Raw genomic sequence first — 17,077 nt, 5'->3', positions numbered from 1 at the left:
GGGGGGGGGGGTTGCAGTGCCAAATGGAATACACCGTTCCACCTTAAATGTTCCAGTTCCTCTGCTACAGTTGAGATCTAAGGCGAGTGTTTGGCGAATTGTAAGAACAAAGCTAAAATTAGGGGTAAAAAGGTAAAGGTAAAGGTTCCCTTGCTCGAAAGCCAGTCGAATCCGACTCTAGGGTTGCGGTGCTCATCTCCGTTTCAAAGCCGAAGAGCCAGCGCTGTCCGAAGATGTTTCCGTGGTCATGTGGCCGGCATGACTAAACACCAAGGCGCACGGAGCGCTGTTGCCTTCCCACCGAAGTGGTACCTATTTATCTACTTGCAATTTCTTGCTTTCGAACTGCTAGGTTGGCAGGAGCTGGAACTAGAGACGGGCGCTCACTCCGTCATTAGGGGTACAGAAAGAGAATTAGAAGTGGAAGGAATCTTGGAGGTCGTCTAGTCTCCCATGCAAAGCACTGACTAGACTGTACTTGCTGAGCTTCACTCCAGGTGCTGCATCACACGGGCAGGAAGGAGCCACCCCCACTTTGTACCTGATCTGCTCCAGCTTCTGTGAAATTTCCATCAGTCTCTAGTGGCTCCTCATCTAAAGAAACTTGACACCCTGCAGTGCTAACCCTGAAAACTCGGGAATTTTTGGGGGGAGAGGAGGGCTGAATCTTGTTCATAGTGAGTCAAACTCACAAACCCCACCATTATACCATCACCGTGCCACTATTATACCATCACCGCACCACACAGAATGTCAGGTTCCACAGCCAGACAAAAGAGTACACGCTTATCAGGGCTTTTTTTGTAGAAAAAGCCCAGCAGGAACTCATTAGCATATTAGGTTGCACGCCTGACAGCACAGCTCATTAGCATATTAAGCCACACCCCCATGTTACCAGAAGAGTGGTCATCCAGCCACACCCACCTTTTGCTTGTTATTCTGTTTACCTTGTTTGTTTTAACCTTGGCATAGGTGCCTCCGAGCCCGCTCTGGGGAGGGCGAGGTATAAATTTAATAATAAATAAATAAATAAAAATAAACAAGAGGCAGCAGCTCCCTAAGGCCGAGAAAGATCTTTCTTTCCCAGCTATGTGACCTGAGTCTCTTCTAGCTGGTGGTCAAAGGTGGGCCTTTCTGGATGCCAAGCAGGTGTTCTTCCTCTGCCAGGTACCCTCAAATATCCTGACTGTGGAAAAGAACCACACAGGTGTTCATTCACCTAGAGGGATCCGTGTGGGGTGGCTCACCTCTAACCTGATTTCCTACCGTTTCCTTCAGTTGCTTGCAGGTACCCCTTTACTAGTTTAAGCTCACCTCCTTGAGATCTTTCAGTTGCAGTCCTGGCAACTGTGCATCTTCTTTTTCTTCAAGGGTTTGAAGGGCTGTCATTTAGAGGATGGTGCAGAGTTGTTTTCTATTGCCTGAGAAGGTCCGACAAGAACCGATGGGTTGAAATTAAACCAGGAGAGTTTTTGGCTGAACATTAGCAAGAACTTCCTGACAGAGCAGCTCCTCAGTGGAACAGGCTTCCTCGGGAGGTGGTGGGCTCTCCTCCTTTGGAGGTTTTTAAGCAGACCATTTGACAGCAGTGCTGATTCTGTGAACATTGAGAGGGAGGACAGGAAGGGTTGCCTCAGTGCTTAGTTCTTGTGGCCCTTTCTTAAACCACCCAGGGAAATGCTGATCGCCACTTTGGAGTCAGGAAGCAATTTTTCTCCAGGCCAATTTGGCCAGGGATCCTGGAGGGGTTTTTTTTGTCATCTTCTGAGCATGGAACAGGGGTCACTGGGGGTGTGAGGTGAGGTATTTGTGAATTTCCTGCATTGTGTAGGGGGTTGGATGACTCTGGAGGTACCTTCCAATTATGATTCTATCCCCCAAAAAACCCATAGAGAATCTCTCTTTTTTTGTGCAGAGGACAGATAGGTTCCATGTCCTCCTCTCCATTTCTAAGAATCAGAGCCTTTTCATTTTAACTCTTTGGATCATTTCACATTTTTTAAATCAGTTTCAGAGTATTCGTATGCAGTAGCAAAACCAGCAAGAGTCTTACAGACTAGCTGATTTACGGTGGTAGAAGTATTGGTGGGCTTCATCTGATGCTGGCAGTGACCTCTTGAGTTGACACATAAAGGCCGGGCTTTTTTTCTGGGGGAATGTGCCGGAACGGAGTTCTGGAACCCCTTTGACAAAATTCTTTTAAAATGTTTAAAAGTTGGTGCGTTTTTAGTATACAGATTGAAAACTTCATTTCTCTCTCTCGAGAGTTCTGGCACCTAGTTTTTTTTTTTAAAAAAAACACCCACAAAAAACCCTGCATAAAGGCACAGAATAAAAAGGGCCATGAATTCACCTGGTGGTGATTAAAAGTACCCTCCAGTCACAGACAACTTCTGGTTGACCCCGTAGGGCAGTGATGGCGAACCTTTTAGAGACTGAGTGCCCAAACTGCGACCCAAAACCCACTTATTCATCACAAAGTGCCAACGCGGCAATTTAACCTGAATACTGAGGTTTTGCTTTAGAAAAAACAACTCATATATTAATTTAAGATGATCCAGACAAAGTAAGGAAAGCAATCCCAAATGCTTTCATTTACTTAAAATGATTTGGCAGAGAATTCAACACTTTAATGACGGTCTGGGCCTGGCTGGGGCGATGGCACGCGTGCCCACGGAGAGGGCTCTGAGTGCCACCTCTGGCACCCGTGCCATAGGTTCGCCCCCACTGCTGTAGGGTTTTCAAGGCAAGACACGTTCAGAGGTGGCTTGCCATTGCCTGGCCTCTGTGTGGGTGACCCCTTAGTCTTCCTTGGTGGTCTCCCATCCAAGTACTTACCAGAGCCGACCCCCCCCCCCTTAGATTTCTGAGATCTGATTAGATCAGGCCAGTCAGAACCATTTAGCTTCGAGAGCTGGACTATAAGGAAGGCCAAGCGCCGAAGAATAGATTCTTTTGAACTATGGTGCCGGAGAAGACTCTTGAGAGTCCCTTGGACTGCAAGAAGATCAAATCAGTCAATCCTAAAAGAAATCAACCCTGACTGTTCCCTGGAAGGCCAGATAATGAAACTGAAGCTCAAATACTTTGGCCACCAAATGAGAAGGGAGCACTCACTGGAGAAGACCCTGATGCTGGGAAAGATTGAAGGTCAAAGAAGACAGGGACGGGGACGGCAAAGGATGAGATGGTGAGACAGTGTCATCGATGCAACGAACATGAAGTTGAGCAAACTTCAGAGGACGGCGGAAGACCGGAAGGCCTGGCGGGAGCTGGTCCACAACAACAAAAGTGAATATCCCCAGCCTAGTTCATTTTAATGCTGTCCTTTCAGGGGCATATGTATGATCATTCCCTCCCCGTGTGTTTATTATACAGGATGATAGTTTGACACTGCTGCCCTTTTGGTTATGCCCATCTCGGTATATAATTAATATGGGGGGAAATGATAGTAATCTCCTCCTCTGAGCGCCACAGAGTCCAGTTCATTCGATGCATGAAGGGTTTGTCTTTGTAGCTCCGTTATCCATCTGAAGCTGGTGCTTCTCCGAGGGTCTGTCACTCTTAATCAGCAGTACTATTATTAGCCTCAGGGCGGGAGCTCGGTTTTCAGAGGAAGCGCCCGCGGACCGCTGATGGAGGCGAAATGCTACAACTCCCATAAGCCACCACAGCTCTCTTCTGTGCTCGGAGAGGCCCGAGAATAGACTACAACTCCCATGAAGTCTCTGCACACACATGCACACACTCCTCCCCATAGGCTTGGGAACCGATTCCTGATCCTTTGATTCTCCACCCTCCGGCACGCCCACTATGGGTGGACCTACTTTTTGGTAGCCGCGAAAGGGGATGCGAAGGAACCTCCCCAAAACTGCTGGTGCAGGAAAGCCGACGAAGAGCCGCGAAAGGTATATTTATTTGGGTGGGTTGGTTTTAAATACGAATTCTGCCGCTTTGTTGTTTGACTTTCGTTGTCTATACGGTGTCTTTCCGCGAGCCGCTCCGGGGACGTAAGTGGAGCGGCAACGAAGACCTAACTTGGGTTGCTTCCGCACGGGGGCGATTTCCCGTTTTGCTCTCATTCGCAGCGGAGCCTCCGCATGGAGATTTCCTGCGTGCTTTCCCCCCGCGTCCGCCATCCCCTCCTTCTCTGGCAGTCTTTCCCCCGGGTTTGCTTGTTAGATCTGTAGCAGGAACGACGCCGTAGCAATAGAGGACAGTCACCCCCCAAAACGGTTTATGTGTAGAGGCCTCACACGCGGGGGGGGGGGGGGGGGGGGAATGGCGGGCATGAGGCGTAATGGTGCCGGATGTAGGGGAGGAGGGGTGCGGAAATCTGAACCTTGGCGCCCGCCCTGTCCTCCCCAGCCCGTTTTAGGTCCGATTGTCCCTAGAAAGACTGCAGAGAGAAGCAAGTTTGGAGAAGCCCATTATTGCGCCCGCACATTTTTAGATAATGCGCTCTCGTCGCGCCGTACTTAGAATTTGCATCTGATTGGCTTGTCCGCAGCAGCGGGGAAATCCAGCTGCCAAGTGATTGCTATGGGCAAGATCCTACGAGGTGGGCGCGTAGTCGTGGGAAAATCGGAAAGTAGGCGAAAGCGCGACGATGTTGTACCCCCCCAAAAAATCCAAATAAAAGCCGCTGCTGTTGGGGTTTGGGGGGAGCGAGAGCTCCGTCTTGAAACGGGCTGAAATAAAAAGGGATTGGCTGGGCTCGAACGCCTAAGCGCCAAGTGTTGCCAGGACACTGAGAGAGGATGGTGGAGGGATCCTGTATGCTCAGCCCCTTGTATGGAGGAGACCTTTCCTAGCTGACAGATGCAAAGAGTAGCAGTGGGACTCCGGTCTCTTGCGGGAAGGAACTATGGCTTTACATGCTAAAGGACCTAGAATAAGCTACCACTTAAAAAACCCCAAAACCCAAGTTTCTAGTCCTTAAGATCACAGAGGTCTGTTTGAAGGGTGAAGACAATGTATGCTGCAGTCACAGCTAGAGGGAGGACTGAGGTCTTCCGTGGTGGTGGGGCTTACGTGACTCACACTGTGCCTCACACAAAATAAATTGTGAAAAGTAAGCAAGTGTGTGCACTTAATTTGCAGAACTTAAGAGTTTCTGCATGCAGTAAGCTTTCCTTACACTTCTCACAACAGTGGTACTTGGACAGTTTTTTATTTATTTATTTATTTAACTTTAGACTTTATATCCCGCTCGAACCCTCTTTCTCAGGGGGTCTCTGAGCGGCTTACAAGTGGTGCTAGTCACACAATTTTCCCCTAACTAGGGCCACAGAGTCTGTAGGGGTGGGGCTACCTACCGGCCCCCCTGTGGTGGTTGGTTTGTTTGTTCTTGGCTCGGCCCTCCGATCGTCTCCGGCGGGTTCCCATTTCGACGTTCCGGCGACAGTTCTTTTTTCGGGGCGCGCGACTCACGCCTTCTTCCAGCCCCAGCAACGTCCTTCCGGCTCCGCTGCGCCAGCGCAGTTAGGACTATCTGTTCTGTGATTTGGACTCCATATACAGATCACACAACCCCTCTGCTCCAACCTACTCTAAATTCGTACGTATTTGGGCACATAAGATAAACTCCCTTCAAATCATATTTATCGCAAATGGTTGCATCTGTAAGACACAACTAATGTAAAAAAAAATATTAACCCTCTTCTACATACTACATTTAATTGTACAAAATTAGAGGAAAATCCACAGAAACTTAGTTTAGCAAAACATTAAAAGTTAAAATAAGTATAGATTAATATTCTCTCTTATACTGTTATAGGTTACGCGCTTTAAGGTTTATGATAATCTGTATAATTTGTTATTCAATACCTGTTGTATACTGTTTTAATTGCTATAGTGTTCATTACATTGTAATGCCTGAAATACATTCAATAAAATAAAATAAAACCTAAAAAGAAAAAGAATATAAGAGTGGACACTTACTGCCAAAATAATAATCTGTAGCATTGGATTTGGGGGTCTTTTTCTCTCTTTCAGGTACTTCTGAGCTTTGAGGATGTGAATATAAAATTCACTGGGAAGGGGTCTTTCTTGGCTCTCCTCCTAAGAATTTTGCACCTGCTGATCATGCAGGAGAATTACAGTACTGTCAGCTCTCAAGGTAAGTGTTCAGTTCATTAGTTCGTTTGGAGAGGTTGATTTCTAGTGAATTTGTGGGGGGAAAAACAATTAGGGAGACATTATCTAAGGTGTTTTCACATGTGACATGAAAAGCATCTCTAAAACCTTTGCTTACGTCCGAGTGATCAGGCCCTGCTCTTTTTGCCCCTGCCTACACAACGGAGGCAGGTGGACATCAGAGACAACGGGGCTTTCTCAGTGGTGGCACCTCACCTTTGGAACACCCTCCCCCCCCTTGAGGCTTGCCTGGCGTCTACCTTACTTACTTTCCTTTAGGCTTCAAGCCAACACATCTGTTTTTGCCCAGGCTTATCTATATGACCACCACATATGGGAGAAGGAGGAAGCTGCATCCCATCAGCAAATCACAACTATATAGGTAACTTCCCTAACTGACAAAAGACGGAAGTAGCCACACGTGAGATACCTGAAATGTCTTATATAAATAATGGTGGGTTGAGGATGAATAATGACAGAGCATCATTAATCCTCTTGATCCTTCAGCCGTGGTTAAGGGCTCCGGAGAAAACATGGGATTGTGGGCCTCCCTCCCTTGACATATATTCTCCCCACCTACCTTAGCCATTTAATGCCAGCCACAGTTTCCTTCCTCTCTGGACAGGTCTTCCAGCTCCTTTACTGACGTTTCAGCTGGTACAGAGGGAAGATCCATTCGTGCCTGGTCCTCAGAGTCTGGAGGAAAAGAAGACGCCATCAGATGCTAACTTAGGTAAGTATTCAGAGAAACAGTTGGAAATCAGGGATGCTCAGTTTGTCTCGGATTGTTAATATATTACTGTTGTATAAGATAAATGGAAAGGCAGCCTAGAAATCTTCTAAATGAGTAAATAAATAAGGAACCAAATATGTGGAGATCCACTCTGTCCCAGTTTACCCCCACCGCTTGGTATGTGCTGGATGGACCACAGAGATCTCTGATATGGTCATTAAGCATATCAGGGCAGATTCATGGGCTTCAGATCCTCAGGACACTGAGGAGAACTAGATCTTCCAAACTGCTTATTCAAATGCTGAATGGGCTAAGCTAATTCAGGGTGTGCCCCTGGTCATACTAGTAATATTTTCTGCCTTCTGCCCTCACAGAGTCTAGTCAGACAACATGAAGAACATTGTTAGTTGAAACAGCAGACTGGGATACTTACCCTCTGAGGAGATCCTCTCGTAGGTTGCTTCCCCAGCCTGCTATTTCAAGGAGCAAGGTGGTTGGTCATCTAACTAGAAGCAGGTAGAAGCAGATGCAGCACCAGTATCTCACAGATATGTAGTTATTCTTCCTAGTAATAATTGTTTTTACCTGATCAGGCTTTCTGAATAATACATTAAAACTGGAGGAACCAACTGAGGGATACGCGACTTCCCCAAACGTCCACTCAGGTGAGGAAAAGGGTTGGCCGTGTCATTTTCAAGCTTTGTCAGTGGAAATCCCCCTGCCAATCCCCAAGGATTGGTGGATACATGTGACAGCATCCACAATAAGTTTGACACTGGTGACCAAAAGTCAAATTTTAAAAACAAGCAGAGAGGGCCTTCATTATACTCCACTGTAAGGGTGATGGGCATGGGCAATTCAGGAGATCGGAAAGCAACTGTATAAGAAGTATGTTTGGTGTAGTGGTTAAGTGTGCGGACTCTAATCTGGGAGAACCGGGTTTGATTCCCCACTCCTCCACTTGCACCTGCTGATGTGACCTTGCGTCAGTCACAAGCTCTGGCACAGCTGTCCTTGAAAAAGAGCCGTTTGTGTCAGAGTTCTCTCAGCCCCACCCACCTCACAGGGTGTCTGTTGTGGGGAGAGGAAGGGAAAGGAGTTTGTAAGCCGCTCTGAGACACCTTTGGGTAGTGAAGGGCGGGGTATAAATCCAATCTCTTCTCTTCTTCTATGTCAATTACACAGAAGTTCAAATTATTTTTATTTATTATATTCAATTTATATCCCGCCCTCCCCATAAGCAGGCTCAGGGCGGGTTACAGGTCACATAAGACGTGACAATAAGACAGTAGAATGTCATAAATATTACAAAATTTGAAATTTGAAAGTTAAAAGAACGATAATAAAACCAGCATAAGACATTGCCTTGGTAGCAATGCTATGATGTACTTCTGAGCAGTGCCGGCAACGTTGGCCACTGGACACAAGGGGAGTCCAGTAGGGGAGGCCGAAGATAGAAGAATTTGGATGCCTGCCACGTCAACTAAAAGCCCTGTGGAACAGCTCTGTCTTATAGCCCCTGTGGAATTGCAATAGATCCTGCAGGGCCCTGATGTCAATTGGTAGCTTGCTCTACCAGGCTGGGGCCAGGGCTGAAAAGGCACTGGTGGTTGCACATATGCACTGGTTACGTAAATATTGTAGTATATATTGTATCATAATATGTATCGTACTGCGTGCAGTAAGAGTCTGGTAATCTTCCCTCTTTCAAAGATACCGTTTGGTAACGGTATCAGAACAATTGTGAACAATTTTTTCATCTAGCTGGTTCCTGGATGAATCTGGAGTAAAATCTCCAGTTGCGTCGAATCTGAAACCTTCAGTTGACTCTGACATTGCAAGCTGAATGTCAGAGTCAACTGAAGGTTTGCATGCATGAATGAAAAGTACATTGTGGAAAGACAAGCTTCTTCCATAACCTTTCAGACTAAGGACTGGAAGCTTCTTTAGCTGTTAGCGGCTCAAGGGAAACAATTTGATCAACTGCTTTAGACCTTCCACATCAGTTGGGAGAGAGAATCACCAGAAGGATGAGCCGTGTGAGCACTTTAAGCACCCCCCCCCCCAACTTTACTTACCTGTAGAGGAAGAGCTTGCAGAGTACTAAATTGGCAGAGCTGGGCTGTTTTCCACATTCAAAACGTGGCAGCCGGATTGCTTTTGGGGACTAGATAGAGGGACTGCGTCACTCCTGTGCTGAAAGATGCAGTTTGCCCGGAGAATCACCAGAAGGATGAGCCGCGTGAGCACTTTAAGCACCCCCCCCCACTTTACTTACCTGTAGAGGAAGAGCTTTCAGAGTACTAAATTGGCAGAGCTGAGCTGCTTTCCACATCCAAAACGTGGCAGCCGGATTGCTTTTGGGGACTAGATAGAGGGACTGCGTCACTTGCCCATTTGTTTAATTCAGGTACAATTCAAGGTGCTGAGGGTCATCTTTAAAAATAGAGCCAGTTTGGTGTAGCGGTTAAGTGTGCGCTCTGAGACCCCCAGCGAGGGGCGGGGTATAAATCCCATCTCTTCTTCTCTTCTTCTTCTTCTTCTTCTTAAATGGCTTGGGACTGAGATACCTGAACGACCTCCATGGGCAAGATTTCTTGTAGAAGCAGGCCCCACCCACCTCACAGGGTGTCTGTTGTGGGGAGGGGAAGGGAAAGGAGTTTGTAAGCCACTCTGAGACTCCAAGTGAAGGGCGGGGTATGAATCCAATCTCCTCCTCCTCCTCTTCTTCCTCTTCTTCCTCTTCTTCCTCATGAGATACCTGAATGACCTCCTGGGCAAGAGTTCTTGTAGAAGCAAGGTGGAAATATTCTAAATAAATAAGTTATGAATAGAACATTCAGTGCATTTGTTAGTTCAGGAAACAACTGAATTTACACATCTCAAGAGTCAAGAAAACATCTTCAGGTATTAACCATCATAAATAACTTCAAGATATCAAAAATATCCAGTTGCAACCTTAACAACTTAGCATTAGATACAGCAAATTATGCTGAATGTTGCAGATTGCTGTCAATATATGCACCACATGAACATAAGAACCATGATTTGGTTTTCTTGATATGTTTTGGATCTTTTTTCCTGACTAGGGATCCCTGATGTGATAATAAAAGTGGAGGAAGAAGAAAATCCTTCAGAGGAGTTCCGGAGACTCCCAGATTCCCACGAAGGTGAGGGACTGGCTGGAATCAGAGAGTCACAGAACAAGATGGGACTGGAGAGCCAGTTTGGTGTAGTGGTTAAGTGTGCGGACTCTAATCTGGGAGAACCGGGTTTGATTCCCCCACTCCTCCACTTGCACCTGGCTAGATGACCTTGGGCAAGCCGGGGTTCTGATAAGAGCGGCCCTTGAAAAAAGAGCAGTTTCTGTCAGAGCTCTCTCAGCCCCACCCACCTCACAGGTGTCTGTTGTGGGGAGGGGAAGGGAAAGGAGACTGTAAGCCGCTCTGAGACTCCTTTGGGTAGTGAAGGGCAGGGTATAAATCCAATCTCCTCTTCTTCTAATCCAAGGGTGGCCAAACTGTGGCTCAGGAGCCACATGCGGCTCTTTCACACATACTGTGTGGCCCCTGACAGGGCAGCCGGGGAAGCAAAGGGGAGGCATGCCTCCCCAATAGGTCTTCCCTTCCCCAATAGGTCTTCCCCTTCCTGGGTAGGCTTGAGGCAGGGGGGAGCAGAGAAAGAAAGCAACTTTAGCTTTAAATGCATTCTCAAAGCCCCCCTTCCAGCCTACAAATATAATTGTACAAATAAATATCATTATCAATATATATTTTTAGATATTTTATTTTTAGATATTTTATTTTTGGCAGTCTCACTTAATGTTAATAAAAAGCAAATCTGCATATTTTTCAATACAAACATGTCTGTAATGTTTGTTCACGTTTTGCGGCTCTCAAACACCTGATGTTTGTTTTGTGTGGCTCTTACGTTAAGCAAGTCTGGCCACCCCGCTCTCATCCAGCCCCCGCTGAAGAAGCGTGAGCACCCCCAGCACTTCCCCAGCCAGATCCTCAAAAGATAATCTGCTTTTGTCAGAGGATAGCAGCCCCCAAGACAGTGCTCTCGGTGTACATATGCCCATATGTTTTGACAAACATGGTGTTGTGGTATCTGGTTTCCCCCATACAACCCTGGTCCCCTTTCCCAAGTTTCTGCTGTAGCTTTTCTTACAGGTGGGTTGTGCCTCATATATGTGGTGAGTTCTGGAGAGGCCTCGGCCACTTCCAGCTTCAGAGGCCTTAAGTGAAAAATTTAAAATGACAATACATGATGGGCATAAGAGTTGCAAAACTTATCACATGCCAAAAAAATTAACAAGCAGGGCTATTTTTGGGCAGGAACGCGCAGGAACAGAGTTCCGGCTGGCTCCCGGGTTGGCCACGCCCAGCAGGAACTCATTAGCATAATAGGCCACACCCAACAGCAGGCACTCATTAGGATTGGCTACATTAGGGGTGTGTGGCCTAACATGCAAAGGAGTTCCTGCTGCAAAAAAAGGCCCTGGGTGTTGACAACAAACAAGGTAAACAGAATAACAAGCAAAAGGTGGGTGTGGCTGGATGACCACACTTCTGGTAACATGGGGGTGCGGCCTAATGTGCTAATGAGCTGTGCTGTCAGGGGTGTGGCCCGATATGCTAATGAGTTCCTGCTGTTGGGTGTGGCCTATTATGCTAATGAGTTCCTGCTGGGCTTTTTCTACAAAAAGAGCCCTGTAACAAGTGCCTAAATCTTAGAGCTTGAGGACGGGGCAAAACGTCCCTCCTGGCCCTACCCAGACTCTGCACAGGAGTTTCTCTATAATAAAGAAATCTCTGCTCTAGGAGTCCATGGGCAAACAAGTGTGAATGACAAGGATCTTTGGCCAGGAACTGAGGAGAGAAGATTCTCAGAACAAATGAATGAGGCAAGGAAGCTGTTAAACAGATCCCTGGTGAAGAAAACAGGTAAAGGCATGTCTGCCCTGCAAACGTCCCGCCCATCTTGGTTTTTCCCCCCACCGGTTTTTCCTCCTGCCATACCATGGGAAGATTTTTTAAGGACTTTAAAAAAAAAAATCTATATCTGCTATCATGCCATAATACAGTAACGCTACGGCGATCCATCAGCATGCAGATTCCCTTCTGAAATTATAATTGTGTTCCGTCGTTAAAGCACATGCACAGAAGGAAAAAAGGGCCAAAGCCCAAGGGGCAAAGAGCGATCAACCCCAAAATGGGAGGGGAGTTGGGAAATGAAGCAGCAGTCCACGTGCAGAGTCGTCTCCCCGGGCAGTCCCACTAGGGTCCTCCCCTGTATCTGGGATCCCACGGGTGCCTTTTCTCCATGTAGTCTTTGCAAGTGTCCTATTCAGGACATTTTAAAGCCATCTTTTAAGGCAGCTTTTTTAAAGCCTTGGTGGGGTGTTTTTTCCTTTCCCTTTCAGTTTACACGGTGGGTCCCCTGTTGATACCTTTCCGGGTGCCCACTACTGTTCCCCCTAAGCTGAGTTAGTGTGAGCTAGCTCACAGGTTTTTAGCCTCCGGCTCACGCATTTTTGTCTGAGGTCGGGAAGGAGGGCTCCAGAGCAAACTAATTTATGCAGCAGCCAAATCACCTGCTCATCACTTTAATGCCAGTAGCTCAGAAAGTAGAATTTTTGCTCACAGGACTCCACAGCTTAGAGGGAGCATCGGTGCCCACCGTGGGTGTGGGTTTTTTTAATGGGGGCGGGGCCAGGTGGAGCTGTTGCCCAGCAAGGCTTCTGATTGGCCAGTGGAGATCTGATTGGCTGTGCAGATATTTTTTTTTAAAGTTGCTTTGGCAGAACCTGCCACCGCAGCCCAAGGCTCTCCACTGTGTGCCTGAAGCAGCACCTGCTGTGGCGGGGGAAGAGTTTCAAAGGCGCCTGCAGGCTCGAAGAGCTCGGGGAACCCCGGTCTGTACTTTCCCCCAGCCGTTTCTTCTACCCTTCCCATCAATTTCCCCTTTCTCCCACTTTTCAAACCCCACCTGCAGCCAGCAAGCCATCTGGTGTTCGTGGAGTTTCATGGAGGCGCGAGGAGACCCTGGACCTGCTCGCCCTCTGGGGGGAGCAGAACGTGCAGGAGGCCCTCCGCAGCTGCCACCGCAACATCGACTCCTTTGAGATGATCTCGAAGGAGATGGCCAAGCGGGGCCACAACCGCACGGCCGTGGAGTGCCGGACCAAGGCGAAAGCCCTGCGCCTGGAGTATAAGCGGGTGGTGACGCTCAACAGCCAGACGGGCAGCAACCGGGCGACCTGCCCGTATTTCGAAGAGCTCCACCGCATCCTACGGGGGGATGCCAGCGTGAAGCCAAAGCGGGTGCCGCGCAGTTTAAACGCCCTTCGCAAGCCCACTGAGCAGCCGAGGCCCCGTCCCGCGCCACAGGAAGACCCGGAGCAGCTCCCCGCCCACGATCTGCCGACGGTCAAGGTGGAGGACAGCATGGAGGACGAGTGTTTCTCCACCCCTGCACCGTCAAGTAAGACTGACCCTCACCACAGTGTTCAGTGCCACATCCTCCCCATTATTAACCTGCTCCTTCCGCTCTTTTCTGTTAATAAGTGTCGCCCCTTTCCAGGAACTGCCGTGACGGATCCTGCGGGCAGCCGAGCCACCCCCCACCCGAAGGAGGAGGCTGATGAGATGCCGATAGAGGAGGCGGCCACACCAGGTATGCCACGTGCACAGTCCTTTTCCCAGGGTCTGTAAGACGGAGCTCTTCCGCCAGGCTTTTGAGGAGGAGCCGCTGCCACTTCAATTCCACCACCGATATGTTTGCAGCATCGCACCACTACCACTAATATGTGGTTCCATCTGGGTGCGAGGTGACCCTGGAAGGAGAGGGTGCTGACAAGTTGTGGGACCAATATACCATTTGAGGAAGTTCTACCCCATCTTGCACTGACACTTTGTTGTTGTACTGTATTGTTTTATGGTTTTAGACTGTTTTATCTGTTTTAATTCTGGCACTTGTGCCTCGTTGTTAGCCGCCCTGAGCCTTCGGGGAGGGCGGGATATAAATCCAAAAATTAATAAATAAATAAATTGAGACCCAGGTGGGCCCCACGGCCCATTCTCCTCTCGGCCGTGTTTATAAGGTCTCGGTGGTGGTCCCTTTCTCCCCAGTACCATTTAACTCTCCCGTCTCTGGTTTGCTGCCCTCTCAACGTGAGCCTGCTACAGTATAGCACTGTAGCGATGTATAGCTTCCGTGTTTTAACAGTGTATTGTTTGTATTGTATTTGTCTTGTTCTCATGCCATGCTTCCACCAGTGAAATCAGGTGTGTGGGCGAGATCCTCCACCGTCCCCCCCCGGGTTGCTTGGGCGTGGACATGGTGACCAGCCGCCAGGCCCGTAGATACCCCCGCAAACACGCACACAGGCTGTGGTCACACACACTAAACAATCCACTTTCAGTGCACTTTCCGACTGGATTTTATTTATTTATTTATTAATTATTTATTATTTACATTTATAACCCGCCCTCCCCGCGAACGGGCTCAGGGCGGCGTACAGATGGGGCCAATGCCCAATACATAACACATTAAAACTGCATTTTAAAAACATTCAATACAAAAGTGCTCTCCACAATAACTAGCAAGGACATAGATGACGTCATCAGGATGGTATCCTTAGTGGCCAGCTCCACGCAGTATTTTAGCGCTCACGGCGAGTTGGTAATAAAGGTGATAAAGGGCTAGGACAGATAGTAATAGTCGTAGACAGATGGTAACAGTCGTGGCGGCTCCTTCTCAAACGCCTGGCGGAAGAGCTCCGTCTTGCAGGCCCTGCGGAACTGTGCAAGGGCCCGCAGGGCCTGGATCTCTTCTGGGAGCTCATTCCACCAGGTAGGAGCCGCCACCGAAAAAGCCCTAGCCCTAGCCGCCGCTAGTCTGGCCTCTTTGGGACCTGGAACCACCAGGAGATGTTTAGTCCCGGACCGTAGTGCTCGTTGGGGAACATATAGGGCACACATTTTACTGTGTGAACGGGCAAAATCCAGTTGGAAAGTGGATTATTTAGTGTGTGTGACCACGGCCTTATAATATGTTATGGCTCACCTCTGGATTCCCAGTTTTCCCTTACTCTCAAGGAGGAAGGGTCTAGCATTTCCTTTGTCTAGATTGCTTCTAAAGTAATGGGTGGGGGAGCTACCAAATGGCTGGAGCAGAGTCACTTTACCCCTTCCCTGACCCAGGGCAAAGCGGGCATTACATCCAGGCAGACTTAAGCCCCGCCACCCCTGGATCTGTGGGAGGTTCTAAAGGCATCTGTGCCAAGAGTAATACTGATTATGTGGCTTCTTCTAAGACTTCTGTACCTGCCTCCTTGTGGTCACTACTGCACAGGTGAACCAGATATGGGAGACAGTAATGGGAGAGTAACCATGCACTTCCTGTAAAAAGATTAGGTTTTAGTTGGGATATTTTCCAAACAGTGTAGAGCATGACCACATGATTGAGACTACACAGGGATAACCTGTGGTAGATACCTAGTGGTGGGTGGAATCAACTTTTTTCTGATTTTAGGATTATTTAAATTTATGCGTGTGTTTTATTCTGTTTTGTGAGCCGGCCACGGCTGGGAGGGCGGGGTATAAATCAAAAAATAAATCATCGGCTGGCCGTGGTGACCTGAAACAGTCTGCTCACCGCCACGACTGCCTCAAGTCCCGTTGAATGCCTGCTGCTTTTGCCGTCTCCCCGCTGAGGCACGCGGCCCGCCTCACAAACCACTATTTCTCTTTCCAGCGCATACATCTGGGGATGAGGAGCAGTGCGCCAGGACCCCTGAAAGTCCAACAGGGAGTGCTAGGGGAGGTACGTGGCTTTGCATCTGCAGAGTGGTCTTGGGCCAGGGGCCTGTTAGGTCACCGTGTCCCCTCTTTTCATCACTGAGGCTCTCGGCCCTTCATAGTACTCCTCCCCCCTCTCCTTCACCCCCTGCAGGAGTGGACGCGGAGCCCCACCTGGCGGAGCTCTCCCCTGCCACACGCCTGGCCAACGCCCGTGCCAAGAAGCGCCGTGTACCCGGCCTCTACAGCGTGGCGGAGCGCATGATGGAGCAGTCCAGCAGGGAGCACAGCCAGGAAATGGAGGAGCGCCGCCGGGAGCACGCTGCGGAAAAGAAGCGGCACGCGGAAGATATGACAGAGCGCCGCAGGCAGCACGAGGAGATGATGGCGGAGATGCGGGCGGACCGGGAAGAGGCAAGAGAGGACCGGAGGCTCGTGGAGGAAGCCCTGCAGCGCAACTTCCGCATCATGGATGCCGCAATGAAGAGTTTGGACAGACTGGGGGAGCTGATTATGCTGCAGCAGCAGCAGCAGCAGCAGAGCTTTGTCCCGCCTTCCTACCCCGTGCCCTTAAACTCCCACGCACCTCCTACACAGCAAATGGAGCTGGACCCCCCTGCAGCCAGACCATCACCGGGCGAAAGTCAATCCTCCCATGAACACCTATCACGACCCCCCAGGGTGGTGCGCCCCAGGGCTAAGTACTCCCCTGATATGTAATGTACCCCCCATCTGCTGGAACACTTTTATCTGTAAAGTCACCCGGTGTTAAAATCTCACCCCCAATCTTAAAAATCTCACTTTTGCTGGTTGTCCACCCCCACCCACCCCCAGTCCACATCTGGTCCCCTACTGGGACGTGGTGGCTCAGAGGTTAAGACGCTGAAGCTGTCGACTGGAAGGTCTGTAGCTCGGCAGTTCGAGACCTGAGTGCTGCATGACAGAGTGAGCTCCCGTCTCTGGCCCCAGCTCCTGCTAACCTAGCAGTTCGAAAGCAAGAAATTGCAAGTAGATAAATAGGTACCGCTTCGGTGGGAAGGCCCCAGTTCCTGCTAACCTAGCAGTTCGAAAGCAAGAAATTGCAAGTAGATAAATAGGTACCGCTTCGGTGGGAAGGTAACAGTGTTCCGTGCGCCTTGGTGTTTAGTCACGCCGGCCACATCACCACGGAGAAGTCTTTGGACAGCGCTGGCTCTTCGGCTTGGAAACAGAGATGGGCACCGCCCCCTAGAGGTGGATTCAACTGGCTTTCGAGCAAGGGAAACCTTTACCTTTCCTTTCATTCTATAAATAAAAGCTCAGGTTTCTTTCTTTATAGTATTTCAGACAAAGCTATTTTTGTGTAACAATGATTAGATTTTTAAAGCAGAGCAGTTTTTGTATCCTTACAAAAACTAGA

General features: G+C 48.8%; 1 protein-coding gene across 1 annotated transcript; it reads left to right on the top strand.

Moving 5' to 3' along the window:
* The first annotated feature begins 3,843 nt into the window (after nucleotides 1-3,843).
* On the top strand, nucleotides 3,844-16,597 carry LOC107107314 (zinc finger and SCAN domain-containing protein 29-like). The gene is made up of 10 exons (XM_015407595.1): nucleotides 3,844-3,908; nucleotides 5,998-6,121; nucleotides 6,764-6,871; nucleotides 7,465-7,536; nucleotides 9,961-10,041; nucleotides 11,698-11,820; nucleotides 12,872-13,360; nucleotides 13,460-13,552; nucleotides 15,635-15,703; nucleotides 15,833-16,597. The coding sequence occupies exons 2-10, from the start codon at nucleotides 6,088-6,090 to the stop codon at nucleotides 16,396-16,398; spliced, it is 1,635 nt and encodes a 544-aa protein (XP_015263081.1). The 5' UTR covers nucleotides 3,844-3,908; nucleotides 5,998-6,087; the 3' UTR covers nucleotides 16,399-16,597.
* Nucleotides 16,598-17,077: the final 480 nt, after the last annotated feature.

The sequence above is a fragment of the Gekko japonicus genome, unplaced genomic scaffold (genome assembly GCF_001447785.1).
Source record: "Gekko japonicus isolate JY-2015 unplaced genomic scaffold, Gekko_japonicus_V1.1 scaffold1238, whole genome shotgun sequence".
In the NCBI taxonomy this organism is placed as follows: Eukaryota; Metazoa; Chordata; class Lepidosauria; order Squamata; family Gekkonidae; genus Gekko; species Gekko japonicus.
Note: the sequence above shows the minus strand (reverse complement) of the source record. Positions and strands in the feature narration are given on the sequence as shown.

Bases quoted from the DNA above. Each gene is read 5' to 3' on its own strand.
- LOC107107314 (XM_015407595.1), top strand. From the start codon at position 6,088: ATGCAGGAGAATTACAGTACTGTCAGCTCTCAAG. The intron at 6,872-7,464 runs GTAAGTATTCAG...TTACCTGATCAG, and splicing joins GCCATCAGATGCTAACTTAG to GCTTTCTGAATAATACATTA. The intron at 7,537-9,960 runs GTGAGGAAAAGG...TTTCCTGACTAG, and splicing joins TTCCCCAAACGTCCACTCAG to GGATCCCTGATGTGATAATA.